The sequence below is a fragment of the Mus musculus genome, chromosome 6 (assembly GCF_000001635.26).
Source record: "Mus musculus strain C57BL/6J chromosome 6, GRCm38.p6 C57BL/6J".
NCBI classification, from domain to species: domain Eukaryota; kingdom Metazoa; phylum Chordata; class Mammalia; order Rodentia; family Muridae; genus Mus; species Mus musculus.
This window is the reverse complement of record NC_000072.6, coordinates 125,980,581-126,000,676: the sequence shown is the minus strand read 5'-3', so window position 1 is coordinate 126,000,676 and position 20,096 is coordinate 125,980,581. Positions and strand designations below refer to the sequence as shown.

Sequence of the window (20,096 nt, the reverse complement as noted above, 5' to 3'; positions counted from 1 at the left end):
GCCTAACTGTGTACACATCTCGTCCTCCATTTAAGCCTAAACCTCATGTCAGTACCCTAAAGACTGATTGGGTGGAGGTTCAGGCTCACCAGACTCCTTTACTCATTTCAATTCCTAGTGTGGCCATATTACATGAGTCCCCCTTCTCTGCTCTTCACTTTTATTTGTCTCTGTGATGGGTATATGGGGAACTGATGGCCAAGACAGTTGGGACTGTCAGAGCCCGGGTTTAACCATATAAACCCTATAACAAAAGACATTTCTCCATCACACATCTCTGAGTGATTGAAAGCCCTGGTCTCTCTGAAGGGTTTTCTCTTGTGATAGAGAGGGTTTCCTGGTCAGTGTCTGTTTGATGGTCTCTCTGTGTCTACCTTCTGAAGCTCCAGGGTACCTAAGCCACATCTGTTGTCACTGTGGCTTGACATCACAACACTGCCCTCAGGCTGGCTGGAGGCCAACAGCAGGTACCAGCATTGGGAAGTTGAGTCTTGAAGTCCAAAGCAAAGCTTTAAGGTCAAGGCTGAAGTGAAAGCCTTGTCAGACTCACATTCATCTCTGTTCACTTCAAAGAACTCAGTCCCCCAAAGGATGGGGGAAACTAGAACTGGAGGCATCATTTCTTTGAGAGAAACCCTGATAATAAACATGGATTACAATCATTTCAGGAGCTGAAGATACACATAAAGAAATATCTGGATATGTCCATGGAAAAGAAAGAGTCCCGTGTATTGTGAGATAAAGAGGGACAGGGTTCTGCTTCTCCACCACTGCAGGAAGGAGGGGTGCAGAGCTCTTCATTTGAGCTTTTGTTGAGCTTTTCTGTCTACCTTCCAGGACCTGTGCTGAGGGGGATGAGTAGATGACTAAGACACACGTCTTACTCACAAAGTAATCTCGTCTTCCAAAGGACACGGGTAAGGACCTGGTGGGGGGAGGAGGCATGGAGAATCAGAAAATGTGTCCAAGAGCAAACATATCTGAGTCCAAACAACTGTGCTAGAGCCTGTGAACAAGTGGGCTAGGCTAATACAAGCAGATGCAGATGTGGTGTGAGTGACCCCAACATTTAGGTCTGCCCTTCTGAAAGAACAGCCAGAGGAGAGAGTGAGCTCACGGATGCCTTTGCATGCTACCCTAGGGGAAGTCAGTAGCACTGTAGGATCTTAAGAAGATGCACCACTTGGATATGAGAAAAACTCTTCTAAACACTGAAAAAGGAGCTATGAGAAAGAGTAGGAAAGGAACTGGGGAGACAAGGCAGACTGTATGTGCAGTAATACAAGAGAGGACCCAGGCAGGCTGTGTGCAGTAATGCAAGAGAGGGAGGATAAGGCTTCAGGAAGAACTCAAAAGAGCACAGTCAGCAAGGGACAGATCTAGTAAGAAAGATCCCAGGACCCTGCTGAGCCTCTCTCCTGATAACACTGGTGCTAAATTGGAGGGGAGGAAGCTGAGAAGCAGTTGTCAAACTGCATTTGCTAACAAGCATCATATCTGCACTTGGGCCCAGAAGGAAGCCAAAGGCAAGTGGGAAGCCTCACAGCTCTGTCTTCATCTTGAGTCTGCACTTTAGCTGAAGTTACAGAGCTAACGGATAATCTTTAACCTTTCTTCTTGAGTCACCCTGGACTCTAAGATGAACAAAACCTGGCAGGGCAAACCTTACTTCTACATAAGACAACTACGCACGAGGACAAGACTGTACCTTCAGGTAGTACTAGATTAACAACTGAACAGTTGCTCCTACCATCTGAAGGTTCAAGAGTTCAGACAACAATGGGAAGACCATGCTGTGACCAGGATTGCTTATCTTCTATTTAAACTAAACATCCTTGTCAATTGTTCCCCTCCCCCCCCAAAAAAAAAAACCACACAAATGTAAAGAATGTAATTTAATTTACCTGAGTCTCATGATAGGAAAAGCAAAAGGGTTGGTGCCTGGTACCAGACAGAGAGCATGTCTTGTCAGGTCACCTTATAGGAGAAACTTAAGCCCAGACAAGAAAGATATGTGGGACCACACCTTGGCTCTGACATTACTTAGACATTCTTGTTCTCTATTGAAAACTAAGCTTTGCTTTAGGATCCCAGATATGGGCTAGGGATGGGTATGCGTTGTTGGATCTCTTTGTTCTTTTTCTCAGTATGGTCACTTTGAATACATCTTTGTTTTTTTCTGCTTCTCACTGTCACTGTGCATTTAGCCAGACAAGCAGTTAAGCCTACTGTTTACATGCTGAGAGAAGACTGTTCCCTGCTCACAGTCACTCCACATTGTGTAAGACAGTGGTTTTCCAAACTGTGCCCTACATGGAGAGACTCCATTTTTACAACCATCTGTTGACTCCAATTTGAGGATAGAGGATGCTGTGGCACTCAGGTGAACACGTGGATTGTACCATCTATGCAGCACCATCCATGAAGTACAGACTGATGAAGACGTAAGCCTGGGAGCCGAAACAGCAATACACTCTACATGTATCAGCATGTGTTGAGACTGTAAGAGAGCATGGGTATTTTAAAGCCATATCTGGGAAAACTTAGATACAACAAACCAAGGAAAGGTCTTTAATTCTCTTAACTGGACCCCAGAAAAGGTGGACACCTCATATTATGAAGTCAGCAGCCTCCACTGATCTATCACCCAATCACCAGTATGTGTATGCAAAGAACTTCTACCTTTCCCGGAAGCCTTAGCTAGGCTAGGTCCCTGATATTAATACGGCCCACTCAACTGCCTTCTGCCCACTATCCTGTTCCTCCTTCTGAACCTGGCTTCACCGTTGCCCCTCTGCAACTGTACTCTGTTCCATAGCTTAGATCTTAACCCTGTGACCAGGTAATTGCCTGACTCACAGCTACTGACATTTCTCCAGCTTTTTTCCCTACAGCTGGGTTTGGTTTATAATCTTATAAATACAGACTTGACTTATATTTCTGCCAACTCCCCTACCTCTTGGGGCTTCTGAAACTTTCTGAACCCTGCTGTGGCCTCTTAGCCTTTTACAGCCATTCTGTAACCTACACACACACAAACACACACATACGTATACATAGTTTTAATTGTACTAGTGTGATATGTGATCTGAGTGCTAATATTAGCAATTAAGATTAGATTAAGGAATGGGCAGATGACTCAGTGGGTAAGAGTGGCTGTTGAGCAAGTTTGTTGGTCTGTGTGACTTTAGATCCTCAGAACCCACTTATAAGCCACTGTTGGTGGTGCATGCCTGAAGTCTCAGCACTCTTAGGAAAGTGAGAGGAGAGGGGACACAGGACAATCCCCTAAAGCTCATGGCCAAGTCAACCTGGAATATTCAGCATTGCAGTAGAGAACGAGAGAGACCCTGCCTCAAAATCATGGAGGAAGACAAGGACAGGAACTGAGCATGCCCTTTGACCTCACATACAAGTCATGGCATAGGCACAGCCACACACACAGGCACATAAACATACATATACTAAAATTAACACTTTTAAAAAATATTATAATAAAAGAACCTGTGTTTCCCCTAGCTAGGGTTACCAAAAAAAGAAAAAAAAGGGGGGGGGCATTCTGTAGGCTGCTGCTATGGAAACCACTATACTTTTTGAATGTATTATTATTCAGTTAGACCAAATCTGACATGATAGAAAGACACAAACACGTTTGTTTTGTCTATGTTTCTGTCATGGTGTACTCACAACAGGGATGCCAAAGTATAGGCTCTGACCCTAACTCTGCTAACTGGACCTTCTATCTGTTTCTCTTCTCGGGATGGCCACACTGAGTAAGGCTCCTGTCTTAATTAAGGTTTCACTGCTGTGACAGACATCATGACCAAGGCATCTCTTACAAGAACAACATTTAATTGGGATTGGCTTACAGGTTCAGAGGTTCAGTCCATTATCATCAAGGTGAGATCCAGGCAGGCATGGTGCAGGCTGAGCTGAGAGTTCTACATCTTTGTCTGAAGGCTGCTAGCAGAATATTGACTTCCAGACAGCTAGGTTGAGGTCTTAAAGGCCACACCCGCAGAGATATAACTACTCCAACAAGGCCACACTTAATCCAACAGGACCACACCTCCTAATATAGTGCCTGTCATTCCATAGGCCAAGCATATTCAAACCCTCACAGCACCTTTCTGCTTTGTATTGTTTCTATGATTTGAGTTGGCATTTAGGAATGGGGGGCCAAGCCTACCCTACTGGGACAGCCTGAGCCTGGGTTTTGCCTTTGGCCACACTACTAATGCTTGCGGAGTAAGGTGCTATACCAGTTCATGACTACTCCCCTTAAGCCCAGAAGTACAAATGTACCAAAGTTGTAAGACAACTCAGATGTGATTGCAAGGCTATGAAGCCCTGGTATCTGAGGTCAGAGAACCCCTGCACTTCCCCAGACTGGGCAACTCCTTCAGGCATCCCCCATCCCCCACTGTCTTTTTTAGAGTTTAATGGGATTTAAGCTTGGGAGTAGGAAACCTGGGATTTCCTCTTATGATCTTCTAAGATCTTCTAAATGCTAAAGAAATTCATTTTAGTTCCACAGTAATGGCCTCAGGACTTCACCATTTGGGTTGCAGTTGGAGAAGATGGGAGAAATGGGGGGTTGGGGGTGGGAGGCGGGGTTAGGGAGAGGCAGGTAACTGACTTGGAAAGAGTAGTGATCCTGTCTTTGGTGACTATGGGAACAGAAGCTGTGGGATTTAAAGAAACAAGCCAAGGAGAGCCATGGGAGATTCCAGACACACAGAGAGCCTGGCCAGAGAATAGCATCTAGAGTGTTTAGTCAGGCTTCTGAGTGACATCCTCAGGTCTGCCTCACACTCTGAATATAACCCCCTTTTTAAGGCTTTCCTGCCCCAATCTACAGCTCCCTGTAATTTTAGGTTGAAAACCTCCATTGGAGAGAAATTGGCAGTAACAATCAAGGTGAAGGTTTGTTGAAGGGCTATGTCAACAAGTATCACCATTTAACTACTCTGCATTCCTCACTTACTTCTCAGCATGATCCCTGTGAGGCAGGAGAGTAAGCATGAAAGTGGGGGCTGCAAACACAGGCTGCAAAATTAGCTTACACAACACCTTGTTGGCAAAGGGAAAACCTGGGGAACTTCTAGTCACTGTCCCAGAGGCAAAGGCGCTCCAGAGTATCTGAAAGTCACCCGAGATCATTTTAACACTAAAGTAAATACAGCCCGGGAGAAGGTCTAAGATGCTAAGGAGACATGTAATGCATGAAGTTGCATCACGTAGGAGTACCTGTAAAGGAACCCAGTGCCTTAGGAAAAGCCCATGTTATGCAAATGAGCCCCAGAGCTTTTACTATACAAATGACTCACCCCACTCTCCTGCTGCGGGTACCTTTAGGGCTACTAAATTCCACTGAATTATTAAACTAAACCTTTCCTCTGCTCTGGCCTCCTGCCTTCCTTGGAAGTGTATCTTTTTAAAAATAAATTATGTCTGTTTCTGCTCTGTGCTTGTTTCTTCGTTTCAGGGCAGGAGAACTCTGAGTCCCTCCACCTCACCAGGAGGTAGATGATATGACCAAACCCCCCTTCAGATGGAAAAGTTAGGTCTGCTGATGTTAAGCATTATGCCCAGAGTCGTGTATGTAACTACCAGGTGGCACAGTTGGAAGCCCACAGCTTGACTCTAGAACATTCTCTATGTTGCTTGACAATGTTAGGTGGAATTTATTCTGCAGTCCCTATCTTGATGGTGTGTAGAATAACCTTTCTCTTAAAGGCAAAGAAGATAGGCCAGAATAGGTCTGGACACAACCCAGACAAGTATGTATGTATGTATATATATATATTATATAAAATATTTATATACTCTAATGCCTCTGAAATGATTGACAACCTTGGCAAAATGGCAGAAATAAGCTTTACATACTCTTCCAAGCAAGACTATTTTAGTATCAATAGAGTTGCTAATAACATCAATATCAATGCAACTCTGAACTGGTGACTGTCCTGCTAATGGCCAAGGTTTTACAATTATTCCTCCTCATGAGAGGTGGGAACTTGCCAATCTTCAGGCTTCTCCAATAATCGCAAGTCTGTTAACAGAATTCTCCCCATCCCCAAACTGTTAATATAAGTTGCTTTCCCTTGTCAACAACAGTTGTTCACGGCTTCATGAGGCTGTTGGCACATGTCAATATTCTTCCTCGGACTGTGCTCTTTGCTCTTATTGCTGATAAAAGCACAGGAAACCTGTCTATAATTCACCCTTATATATAGAAAAGGGAACTGTAGCAAAGAATCCTCCTCACCTCCCACCAAGCCCACATTTGAAGATGAACTTTCATTTGCCTCTTCAAGTCAGTACAACAAACTTCTTTATGTTAAGAAAAATCCCTCAGCAAGTAGCAAGTATGCTCATTAAGTCATTCAGCCAGGCACTAATCTGTTTATTACATACGTTGGGTGCCCGTTATGCCAGGAAATATGCTGGGCTCTGGGGGAATCCGAAGACAAAGAGCCTTAGCCCCCTCTCACTACTCTTTAGAACCTAAGAGGCCACGACTGCCAAAGAGCAGATTGGGGAGCAATAACTCAGAAAGATGCCATTAGTGTGGGTACCTCACATAATGCCAAAGCAGAGACGCACACAGGTAATGATGCCACCCAAGAGAAAGTGGGATTGGCCTGGAAGACTTCCCTGAGGGAGCATTATATCAAGCAAAGCTAGGAACCAACATCTGGCTCGGAGGTTGAAGTAGAAAGGGCATAAGGGGGCTGGGCTTACTGTGCACTGATAATTGTCAGATATCACACGATTCCAGGGTACTGAGGGCTTTGTACTCAGTGAAAGAGCATTTCCCCATACCTCCTGCAGCTTGGTTGATTGGCCTACTCCTTTCAGAAAGTGATGTGTCAAAATGAACCAATAGTTTGATGATAAACATACTTTCAAACAATTATTAATACTTGAGCAAGTGTATCTTGATGAAACAATACTTCATGAGGACATAAGAAAGTGTATACTGTATTAGAGCATCCAAATAGGAGCCAGACTGGAAGATAAGCCTCTGTGACCTGAAGCTTTTGGTCTGTGGTTTCCTTAATTTGTTAGTTCCAAGTGATAGAGAATACCGAATATCCATGCCAATATTAAATGGGGGTTATTCTGCCACGGCCAAAAGTTGAAGGTAGCTGATCTAAACTAGAAGACACACAACAGGAAACTCCTGGCTTCTATCCATGTGTGAACCAATGAGGCTTTATTAGCCTGCCCTGACCCACACTTCTGCCCTCCTCAATTAAGGAAACAAACCACATGCTTTACTGCTAGGATTGTCCTCTCACCCCATGAAACACCATCAACATTGGTAAAAGAAGGTGCCCTTATACCCAGCCCCCTCCTCAGCACTGTGGGCTTTCCCTATGTTCTCCTTTTTAGAGTATATAGATCCCCAGCTTAAGTGTCACAGGACTGCTTTAATCTTCCTGCATGGAAACTGCGTTCTTAAATCACACATTTCACTGTTTCCCTTTTGGTGTGGTAGAAACCGCAGGAAAGAGCTCAGGAGAACAAGCATTGTCTTAGCAGAAGAGCAGAGGAGACCAGATCACATCCTGGGATTAGGAGAGAAGGGGCAATGAGTATCTGAGGCCGCCCAGTCCTTCTCTGGCTCCTCACACACACACACACACACACACACACACACACCCGCGGAACCCACCAGCAGAGGAAGGAAGATAGGCTCTTACTCATTTCCATGTACTCAGGAGTCAGCCCAGTGTAAGGCTCTAGGCTGTGGTCCAGGTCCCACTGCTCTGGACGTTTTGAGTGGTCAGGGTCACTTTCTCCAGGCTCTGTCTCATCTTTCAGCTTCCGAAAGAGTTTCTTTAGCTTCCTACAAAACAAATGGAGTGGCCACTAAACACAAACCCTGGGAAGCAGAGTCATATCAGCAGAAGAAATGGAGGAAGCGACTAAGTACAGACACTCAGTGGGATGTGCTTAGTCCTGCTGTGACCTGATGTGCCAGGCCAGGTTGATACCCATGGGGGCAGGGATAGCTGTGGAGGAGTCTTTTGAGGGTAGTTCTGAGAGGAGCAGAGAGGAAGAGAGGGGAGAGGAGAGGAGAGGAGAGGAGAGGAGAGGAGAGGAGAGGAGAGGAGAGGAGAGGAGAGGAGAGGAGAGGAGAGGAGAGGAGAGAGGGGCTGTGATCAGGATGTAAAATAAATAAATGAATTAATGAAAAAGAAAGAAGGAAAGAAAGAAAAGGAAGGGAGGAAGGAAGAGGGAGGGAGGGAGGGAGGAAAGAAGGAAGGAAGGAAGGAAGGAAGGAAGGAAGGAAGGAAGGAAGGAAGGAAGGAAGGAAGGAAGGAAGGAAGGAGAGAGAGAGAGAGAGAGAGAGAGAGAGAGAGAGAGAGAGAGAGAGAGAGAGAGACTAAGTACAGGCACTAAAGTAATTCCTGAACCAAGCAAGGAGGTCTTTTATTAGGATAGTAAAGGATACCAGGGGAAAAGGTTAACATCAATGCCACCCAGCCTACAACAGCTACCTCCTGCAAGACATACTGGTGCAACAGTGGGCACTGCAGATCTTCTTGTAAATGAATTACTTATTCTAGCTAGCTTATATAAAATAAACAAACTCCTGGTATTTTATTTATAAGCTGTAAGACTAGATTGGGCAGGTTGTGAGCTATTCTAACTTACATTCCTCCCATATGTCCCTTGCTACTTGCTGTTTGAGTCTCTCCCAAGTTATTTCCACTCTATCAGCCTGTCCTTGGGGTCCATGTCTCCTAGCCACGTGCCTGTGGTCAATCTCCTCTCTTGGTGGCCTCTTCTCCATCTCCTTTCTCCTTTTTCTCCTTTTTCCCCTTTCAATGATACCTCATTGGATCCTTAACTCCTTCCTGCCTTTCTCTCTCTCCTGCCCAATCACAGGTTCTAGCCTTCTATTAACCAATTAACTTCAAATTGGTGAGGGAGGTATACACAATAAAGAGAATTCTCTTATCTGGGGGCAACAAGATCTTGGGGTACAGAATTTAGCATTTGTATACACAGTACCAAACCAAACCCCAGCATCCTGTACAGGTAATCAAAGCTGCTCTGAGTTCAGCAGTGTAGCAGCTATATCATACCCGGAAGTCACAATCTTGGGTGTTAGCAGGATAAGGGGTTCCACAGTCTTGGGGCCTGGTAGGTCACAGATGTGTTTAAGGAATAGTGATCCCCTAATGACTCCACCCAGGGGGCCCAGGTTGCTCATTGATCATCTCCTAACACTAGCACAAGAATGACTCCTAGAGAGACTTTACATATAAAAGGTTTCCAGTACAGTTGGGTGCAGGGACTTGTGAGACCATCATGCAGACAGCTGTATTATGCATAGACTCACAATCTGGTTGGTCTGTGCCCTAGGCAGAGAGAGACCCAAGGATGTCATGGAAAGAGCCACAGATGGCCTGGCTGTGGCTGTGACTGTGGGCAGGCATAAGGTTAGCAAACAGGCCTGGGAGCTGAAGGGCTGGGGAGGCAGAGGGGACAGAGACCTTCAAAACACAAAGAGCAGACATGGGAACAGAAAGGTCAACTGTGAGATTGTTCAGCAGAGGAGACAAAACAAGACGAGGGAGAGGCTTCAATGCGCTTATAAGTGTGGATTGGTTCAGAAAAGGGTGAGGATGGGGCACTGTATAATTTTGTACATGGCTCTCAAGAGCTGGTCAGTCCCAGAAGTTTCCTCTGGATATCAGTAACCAGTAACCAAATGTATAAAGAAAGTCTCTCCAGGCCAAGGTTTGAAAGGACCCTGCGCATTGTATAACATACAGATGGGGCTTTGGAAAACATCAAACTATGATTCTGACCTTACGATGTATTCGCTCATTAAAACAATTCCTTTGATGTTACCCTCACCCCATCCCTTGCATCTGCTATTTTTTTTTTCATGTCCTCTTTTAATGACAAGTCTCTGGAACTCTCTGGAAGTCTGTGAGTTTTTCCATTGCTAACGCTCCATGATTCTGTGGACTTGCACTCAGATCATGTGATCTGTGGGGCCTCCTGCTTAGGGTCCTGGGCTACAGGCAGTTCGACAGATGGCTGCTGGGTGTTGGCCTCACTGAGGAAATAGGCAGAGCCTACCCTACATGGGCCAAAGATGATGATGACACAGTAACAGACACACATTGGCCATGTCCTAATTCCGGATGAAGTTCGAGTTTGTTCCCCAACCTTAGGTTCCCAGTAGGACTTCACTGTATCCAAGGAAAAAGCCCTCCTGGGATGTCTCAAAAGGGAAAAGGTGTCTGGCTGTATTTATCAATCTATACAGAAAAGTGGAGAGTTAACCGGGTGTGGTGGCACACACCTTTAATCCCAGCACTCGGGAGGCAGAGGCAGGCAGATTTCTAAGTTCGAGGCCAGCCTGGTCTACAAAGTGAGTTCCAGGACAGCCAGGGCTATACAGAGAAACCCTGTCTCTAAAAAACCAAAAAGAAAAAGAAAAAGAAAAAAAGGAAGGAAGGAAGGAAGGAAGGAAGGAAGGAAGGAAGGAAGGAAGGAAGAAAGAAAGGAAGAAAGAAAGAAAGGTGGAGAGTTTATAAATTCTATTATGCTTATATATGACAGTTATTTGGGAATATGACCTAGCACTTCAGCAAGAATAACGTTGAGAGAAAATTCGCTGTGGAAGTACTCATTCTCTATTCTTTCCATCCCTAGCTATGGCCAGGGAAGGCTCTACTCTAACATGTGGAAGCGCTGGCACTTTCTAGGGACGTACCTATGTCCCCAACACCTGGAGACTGAGGCAAGAGTGTGAAAAGTCCAGGCTAGCCTGGGTTGTACAGTGAGACTCTGTGTCCAAGGAAGGGAAGAAAGGAGGAAGGACAGAGGAGGGAGGAGAGGGAGGAAGGATGGAAAGATAGAAGGAAAAAAGGAATATGGGGATGGAATAAAGGAGAGGAGGGAAAGGGAGAGAAGGGTAAGAGATCAAGGAAAACAGAGTACAGTGTTATGTGAGACACACAAAGCCTGGGGTCCAACTCCCAGATCAGCAAAAACAAGGCAGGGGGAGAAACTGGCATTTCTCTTTTTACACACACAAAAGAACTCACACATACACTCACTCTTCCTCTCTCTCTGTCTCTGTCCCTGTCTCTGTCTCTCTCTGTCTCTCTCTCTGTCTCTGTCTCTCTCTCTCTCTCTCTCCGTCTACCCAGGCAATAAAAGGTCCTTTTGCTTCAGTATACATAGAAATTCAAAATGCAATTGTGTCAGAGTTGGGATGGGTGTGCTATTTCAGGGGTACAACACCATTTGATCCAAACTCTGTTTTGCACAGGCACCTGTTGGAAAGGTGCGACAATCTCAGGTGAGGGAAACCCCGACTAATAGACGCAGCAGATAAAAAGCCAAGGCTGAGTCACGCTGTGACATCATGTATGAAGCTTTTATGGAAACAATTGTTTGTGAGTGTCACTCTAGGCAGTGATGTACAAGACAACCTAGCTTCTCACTAAAAGCATCTGTCAGGACCATGTCAGGATCTGAGGGCAGACTGCACAAGCAGAATTTGTCTATTGTTGAGGTCGGTTTCCTCACTCTGCCTCAGTTTTTCTGTTTGAAGCATTTTGCTAAACTCTGGGGTTTCTGAGCCAGGCCTGGTGAGGGAGGTGGGGGTAGAGATTGCCTGGTAAAGACATCTGGACAGAGAGTAAGACTTCCTTTGTGGCATCTGGGGCATCTGATCTGTGTGCACAGGTAGACTTCATGGGATGCCTTTAGATGATCTCTAACTTGGCTTTGGGAAGAGCCCAACACCTCCTTTTTTGTTCTTATTCAGTCTCTGATTATTTCCTGTCAAGGAGGAAAGCTCACACTGCTGCTAGGATGCTGTGGCTGACTCTAGGATGCTGTGGATGACTCTAGGATGCTGTGGCTGACTCTAGGATGCTGTGGCTGACTCTAGGATGCTGTGGATGACTCTAGGATGCTGTGGCTGACTCTAAGATGCTGTGGATGTATCTAGGATGCTGTGGATGTATCTAGGATGCTGTGGCTGACTCTAAGATGCTGTGGATGTATCTAGGATGCTGTGGATGTATCTAGGATGCTGTGGATGTATCTAGGATGCTGTGGATGTATCTAGGATGCTGTGGATGTATCTAGGATGCTGTGGATGTATCTAGGATGCTGTGGATGTATCTAGGATGCTGTGGATGTATCTAGGATTCTGTGGATGTATCTAGGATGCTGTGGATGTATCTAGGATGCTGTGGATGTATCTAGGATGCTGTGGATGACTCTAGGATGCTGTGGATGTATCTAGGATGCTGTGGATGTATCTAGGATGCTGTGGATGTATCTAGGATGCTGTGGCTGACTCTAGGATGCTGTGGCTGACTCTAGGATGCTGTGGATGTATCTAGGATGCTGTGGACAACTCTCCAGTGCTTACAGTGCTTTCTTAACAAGGATAATACAGATCCTGGGCTGAGAGGTGTGGCTAAGAAATAATGCCACTGACTGGCTAATCATGGCTCAGGTTTTGGCTGTCTCATAACATTGTTAGCATTGGTAATTCACTCCTAGGTGTTCATTGTCCATCTTTGAGAATATTAGAGACTAAGATTAGGAGTATAGTCTTAGAAATAACCAACATGGAAATGACTGCATGAGTAAACATGGGAAGAAACTTCAGAGTTTATCACGAGTAAGCAAGGATTGGAAAACGTGTTTCCATTCAAGGAGTATGTTGTTGCTTTCTGCAATGCATTCACATATAGTCTAGTGAGAATGCTGAAGCTCTGCAGAAAGAAGTTATTATAGTCACCTCTCTTATCCACTAACAAAGGCCAATATTTCTTTAATGTGAGAATGTTAGAAAATTGATATTAGGGGCTGGAGAGACGGCTCAGAGGTGAAGAGCACTGACTGCTCTTCCGAAGGTCCTGAGTTTAAATCCCAGCAATCACATTGTGGCTCATAACCATCTGTAATGAGATCTTGACAGCCTCTTCTGGTGTGTGTGAAGACAGCTACAGTGAACCTAGATATAATAATAAATATATATATTTTAAAAAGAGAAAGAAAATTGATATTAGAAGCAGATGCTAAGCTAGAGAGACAATCACTCATTATTCTATTGCTACTATGGTGTTTCTCAATTATTCTTATTTAGCACGAGCACTGACTTAATTCCCCAACTTGCTTCTGTTTTCCAGAGTTAAATCTGGCTTGTCAGATTTACTTACTTATTAATTCCTATGGGCAAATTTGGACATTGGCTCTAGAGTAAGGAACAGATGACCTGTGAACTAAAAGCCCACAGGCCAAAAATAGAGAAGAAAGGCAGTGTTTCTGAGCAGAGTGCTGTTGGTGACAATCATGAACTTGCTAAAAAATCATGGAAGTCCATGACACTTCCTAAAGTGGCTCTTCCTTCTGATGTCCATATTTTCTATGTAGATGAGCATTTATCCCAAGCTAGTTTCATTCCACACAGAGAATAAGCATACAACCTGGAAACGAATCCAGATCGGTTGGCCTTTGTACTTCTGTTCCACAGAAGGGACTGAATATCATCAGGTATATCCTTTAATTCACATGACTCTTCCTTCCTTTGTCCTTTTTCTTTTGACTAGAAAAGATTCCTTTTAAATTTGCTTGTTTCCTATCTCCCAGCTATGCCAGACATTAGGACACTGCCAGGTTTTTGGTTTCTGATTTTGGTCTTATCAAGTATGATCTTGAGTGGTTAAGTGTAGCACTCATTCATCATAAACATAATGATTTCATTTGACCAAGCTCAAAACACAACCTGTAGGATGACCAAGAACTTTGGGCATGGTGACCGAATCTCTGATCCACAAGCTAGAAATTCCCTATATCTCCATGCCATGTGGCCACACAACTCCTCTATCATACTGGAAACTAAAATGAGAGTGCTGTGATGTAGCTCAATGGGCCCAGCATCCATGGAACCCTGAGTTCAGACCCTGGTACCGCTAGCTAAAATGAAGAATCATGGTTTGAAGCAGAGTGACTTCCATGAGGAATATGCAGAGACAAGCTTCATTCATTGGGAGGTGGTTCACAGGGTCTGAGACTTGCAAGGTAGCTACCTCATAGATGACTATAAAGATACCACTTTCATCCAGAGACATAGGCAGTAAGACTTAGAGGAAGAGCACTGCATGTAACTTTGTTAATTATTATGCAGTTGCCATTGATTAAAGTACAGCATACTTTCAAACACATATGCAATAAACATAAACAAGAAAATTCATTTTTAAAGGCTAGCCAGCATGTGTGTTTTTCATCTGTCAGGGAGCTGATGGAGCTGATGGACAGAGAACATGCCAACACATTGTCACACATATGCCTGAGCTGTTGTCTCTCTTAACTTCTTAAAAGCTTATGAATTCAGAAATAATGTGCTATGTGGTAGATAAGATGTTCAGAAATGCAAACATGGGCATTATGTGGCTATAAGTTGTCTACAGATCCAACCAGAAGAGAACAGCAATGCCCTACAAAAACAGGTGTCTTCTCCAGATGTTTGATGCACATGAAGACTTTCCTTGGCAGCTTTGCTAGAGAACTTAGTTGCATAGCTTCAAAAGGACCAGATGTGGCTTCAACATCATCTGTCTGTACTCTGGATGTTGGTCCATAACAAATGCTGTCTTTAAGATGTTGTGTGCCTACAGAACAAAATACATCTGTTTCTCTATCTTTAATTTGACTATCACTGAATGACTGTTAGTCAGAAAATAGGGATAGAATGAATCTTCAAGATCTGATTTTCTCAAGGTTACCAGTCTTACTGATAATTAGTACTTATTTAGGTAGGATGGGACATTCAGACACTGATATTCCCACCAATCCCCCTCTAAGAAAAAGCACATAAAAAAATCACACGTAAGGTTGTCCCAGTATGTAAGCAGAAAAATGTTTTTAAGTGTTCTACCTAATGAATGGAGTGTAATGATTGTCTTAGTTTTGGTTTCTATTGTTGCAAAAGAACGCCATGACCAAAAAGCACGTTGGGAGGAAAGGGCTTATCCAGCTTACACTTGTACAGCACTGTTCATTGTCAAAGGAAGTCAGGACAGAAACTCAAACATGACAGAAATCTGGAGGCAGGAACTGATGCAGAGATCATGGAGGGATGCTATTTACTGACATGCTCATCATGGCTTGCTCCTTGCTCAGCCTACTTTCTTATAGAACTCAGGACCACCAGCCTAGATGTGATCCTACCCACAAGGGAACCTTTCCTTCCTTCCTTCTTTCCTTCCTTCCTTCCTTCCTTCCTTCCTTCCTTCCTTTCTAAAGATTTTTTTTTTAATCTGTGAAATTTATACACAAAAGTGCTCTATTTTCATGTGTGCTTGCCTGACAGGAAAGGTCATCAGATCCCATTACAGATGGCTGTGAGTCACTATGTGGTTGATGGGAATTGAACTCCTGACTTCTGGAAGAGTAGTTAGTACCCTTGACTGCTGAGGTATCTCTCTAGCCCAACCTGGGGACTTTTTATAGAGTGACAGATGCCCTAATTTCACGGAAGCAGATGGCTTTGATGTGACATTTTCTTGGAGAAAGAGGTTGGCCTGTATCCTTTTTCTACTAAGCCTACTCAATCCCATGAACCCAGATCTGAGTGCCAGTCACACTTTTGAAAAATGGTCTAGCTCTTGCCATTGGCATCTCTCTTCATGTCTCAAAGCCTTGACTTGCCATCTTGGAGACTTTACTCCTCCATGTGTAGCACCTCTGGGTCAGCTATGAGGTGCTTGAGGCCAGAGTGAATGTGCTGTTTGTTCAGGGAAGTGCTGTTTGTTCAGGAAGAGGTCCCTTAAAGAAAACGATGACAGATCACCTTCTAAGAGGCAGTGGTGATACAGGCACACACTAGAAGAAATCCTGCTGTGTTGAAGCTTGACACTCAGACTATTCTCCTTCAAATTTCTGGTGACATTTGTATTATACAGAGAGCACTCAGTCATATGAAGATTGTTTTTAACCCAAATCTAAGCTCTAAGAAGATGAGAACCATTTCAATATGTTTCCTATCCAAAGCTAAGGCATAGGAGCCAAGAAGTGGCACCAGGGGCATTCCCTTAAGTCTTGTGAAGTGTGGATAAAGTCATTCCTGGCCATGGCACACAGGATCTGATTCTCTGAATCTTAAAGAATATTCCAGTGGCCACTTTATATTTAAATGGATTCCTTTGCTGCATAAACTAGCCAGAAGGAGTTCCAAGGGCTGCAATTAAGAATCTTGGGCAGTAAATATGCAAATTCAGTTGGAAAGAAAGAGATTAACCAGCTTTTCTTTCCTAGAAGATTTCTTGGAGGCATAATGTGTATGATGAAACTCCAGCGGAGAGACAGACTCACAGGATCTTGAACTGCCCCTGTGAGGACTGTGAGGAGCAAGCTGTCTGGCAAGAGAATGGATAATCTTGTAAGTGTTCAAGAGATCTAGTCCAGTTGTTAGACTTATCCCCGCCACCTCTGGTACTCCTTAGCTCTGTGTCACGGGGCCAGCTAAAAATAGCCCCGAAGTGGATTCCTCTTTTAAAAAAATCACAAACAACTAAAAAAAGCTAGGTAAAAGCTCAGCTGATAAAGCATGAAGACCAGAGTTCAAACCCCAGATCTGACATCCAAAGCAAGTTGAGTAGCTTCTAATAACAGCACTTGGGGAAGAAGAGTCACACAGATTCCTAGCACTTGCCAGCAAGTCACCCTTGCCTATTTGGGGAGTTTCAGGCCAGTGAGAGACTCTGTCTCAAAAAACAAAGTGGAGAGCCTATGAGAAAAAGTTTTCCCCTGGTCTCCAGATACATTCCCATACTGGTATACCTCCACATGCACCCACATATATGTATATCCCACATGCATTCACACACATGTACAACTGCATATACAAACACACAACATACATACATACATACATACATACATACATACATACATACATACATACATAATACACACATATATACATATATGTCACATATACATACATGCATACATACATACATACATACGTACGTACATATACACACAGATATACATACATGCAATACAAAAAAAGGGAAAAAACCCAAAGGGCTAGAAGGGAAAGACAGAAGATATAATATGTTTTTGGATGCCTAATTTGATTAATTTTTTCCTTGCTTGCTTGTTTTGTTTTGTTCCCATTTTGGTAGCTGCTGGTAAGAATTCAGTTTCATGACCATTTCAATCTATAAAATGTGCATAAAGCCTGGGGTTTTGCCAGGGCCTCACCTCTTAAGACCCTGCATTCCACATTTAGTTGTCAGAGTTTATTAAAGGGCTGGATCAGACTCTCCGACTCATCTTCCTACCCTAGCTGTTCCTCCCTACTTACCCAATGGGAGAACAAACACATCAAAAATTGTATGCATTCTGGGGTCTAAGTTATCCCTTAGTTCTGCCCTTTATTTTTATGTATATGCCAGCAAGTGGTAGATCTTTCTGAGCCACAACATCTCAGCCCAGATGGGGAGATAAGTAAGTAGAAGACAGTTGCTGGCCATAGGAAGGGGAGTGGACAGTGACATCACATGGAAAGGGGTGGGGCTGTGAAAACTGTGCTGAGAACCTGGCAGGTCCAGAAGAGACAGAGAAACTGATCATCACTTACGGGACTCCAATCTCAAAGATATTGTTCTGGATCAGCTGCTTGCCCAACATGATGATGCTGAGTTGGATGCACAGCTCCATGAGACAGCCTCCCGGAGCACACTGCAGAGGAAGAGGAGAGACAGGAGCAGTCAGACCCTACAGAAGACTCTGGAGAAATGACTACGACTCTGATGAGAAAAGAAAGGGGGCTGGGTTGAGGAAGACCTATTAACTGCTAGCCAAGCATCAACACCAGGGACTGTACTTGCCTCTTCCATGCGGTAACCGTCGAACACGTAGACATAGCTTCCAGGTCTGCCCACAAACCTGAAAGAAAAATATGTAGGAAGAGTCAGAGGAAGCAGGGCCACTGGGACATTAACCTCACACTCCATGTGAAACAGCTGTCACTCAGTCCTCATGGAATGAACTGGCTAGGGAGGTCCCAAGTCACACAAGTACAGTTCACACCCATTATCCATTAGCAATGTCTATAATACTTATGGTTCAGTTCTTTAGCAGCCGCATATCTGGGCATAGGGAAAGAGCTGAAAAAAGGGATGAAGCTGAGTGTGGTGAGGGGCTGGGATGTTGCTGAGTGTGTGTGTGTGTGTGTGTGTGTGTGTGTGTGTGTGACTTCCGAGTGCCTTTTTCCCTCTACTGGTGTCAAGGACTGCACCTGGATTGCAGCTCTTTCTTTGGTAAGGATTTATGACTTGCCAGGAAACTGAGGGTAAGTCTGACCAATGGTGTAGGCACCCTTCCTTCAGAAAAAGAGCCATCTTGCCTTTTTACTGCAAATGGTCTAAGAAGGGACACAGCCTGCCCCACTCCTCTTCTGAATTGGATGTATTTTATTGAGGGACCAAGAGAGAGGGAAGGTGGCAGAAGGTGAGGAAAAAGCCAATCACAGAGCCAGGCAGGTGATCACAACGTCCCACTTCTTTGAAATGTGCACAGCTGGTCCATTATCCATGCATCCATTCAAGCTTAATCAATCTCTACTCATCCATTCAATTCCACTGAGATCTTCTTCTGTGAAGTCTTCTTGTTTTTGCTGATGATGACAGAGCCTTTTCTTCCTCCTCCCTCCCCTTCTCCTCCTTTCCCTTCTTTCTTCTCCATGCTAGGTTTTGAACCTAGAGCTTTGCATGTGTGAGGTAGGTCCTGTAGTGACGCATGTCATGCCTAGCCCACCCATCCTTTTCCTATATCTCTTACTGTGTCATTTATCACAGATTAGAGTAGCACTGTTGCCAAGACTACCCTGTCCAGTGTATCACAAATCCAAGCGTCGGGGCATTTTGTCTGCAATGCCTTGTGTATGCAATTTGCCTTGGCTATGAAATCTAGATAGAAATGCCAGGAAGGTATATATTCAGGGTTAGGCAGTATCTTTGCTTCTATAATGTCATAAGAGCTAAAAGCAGAGGTCTTTTAAGGGGTTCATGTTTTGGGGTTACAAAAACATCTTTAAAAAAATCACGTGTGAATCATGAACATTCTTTGTGGTACTGCATAAGCCTTTAGTCCTAAGGAAGCAACTTGATAATGGTTGCTTCCAGTCTGATAGGAAATTTCCTTGAAGGTAGCCAACTGGCCTGATCTGTCACATGTATACACACACACACACACACACACACACACACACACACACACACACAAAGTTTTTAGAAGTTTTACATCCAAATCTATTTTATAATAAAGACTTTTAACTGAGTGTATGTGGCGCACTTGTGATCCTAGCACTTGGGAGGCAGAGGCCAGCAGACCATAAACTGAAGTTAAGCCTGAGCTATATAATGAGCTTGAGGATAGCAGAGATTTCAAGGTGATGCTCTGTTTCAAGAAAACAAATCAATGTCAAACCGAAAGGGCCTCCCAACCCTATTCCCTTCTCATTTGTCATTGGGAGGATCCTCCAAGTTCATAGAATTTCCATAGTGATAGGGACATCTTTGTTATTTTTTGTGGGCTCTGGGAACTATTGTCTACATATATAATAGTGAGATTATGCAGAAGGAGGACAGGAGATGCCAGGGCTCCGAGCCATTGGACAGTATTCTGTTGACTTCAGTGTGGGGAGCAGACAGGAGTCTGAGCTTAATCTCAGGGTATAGTCACAGGATTTAATAAAATATGCCTAAGGAAAGAGACTGTGAGTGAGCTTGGTTGAAGCACATGGATGTTCCAGGAGGGTAAGGAGTCCCTAGCACGTGGGAGCTTCAGTATCAGGGCCCTCTGGGACATCATCTGTGAGCCACCCCTGTTTGCTGTGTTTGATTCCTCCTCCTTTAAACCACAATAAGACTGTGAGCATTTCACATTTCACATTTGCAAATTCTGTGAGTTATTCTAGGGAATTATAGAATTAGAGGAGGCAGTGGGAACCCTGGAATTCATAGCCAGAGGGTCGGAACAGCAAATGTCCTGAGTGGCCCAGAGCATCTTGCTGGGGTAGG

General features: G+C 44.2%; 1 protein-coding gene across 6 annotated transcripts in view; it reads right to left on the bottom strand.

Annotated features, from left to right (window-relative positions):
* Ano2 (anoctamin 2) overlaps nt 1-20,096 on the bottom strand; it is a 349,715-nt gene that overhangs the window by 39,457 nt on the left and 290,162 nt on the right. For all 6 annotated transcript variants that reach the window (NM_153589.2, NM_001364562.1, XM_006506117.3 and 3 more), the window contains 3 exons: nt 17,904-17,961; nt 17,654-17,754; nt 7,713-7,858 (listed from right to left, as the gene is read on the bottom strand). In NM_153589.2, the coding sequence (NP_705817.2) occupies nt 7,713-7,858; nt 17,654-17,754; nt 17,904-17,961 (305 nt within the window). The remainder of the gene's footprint in view (nt 1-7,712; nt 7,859-17,653; nt 17,755-17,903; nt 17,962-20,096) is intronic.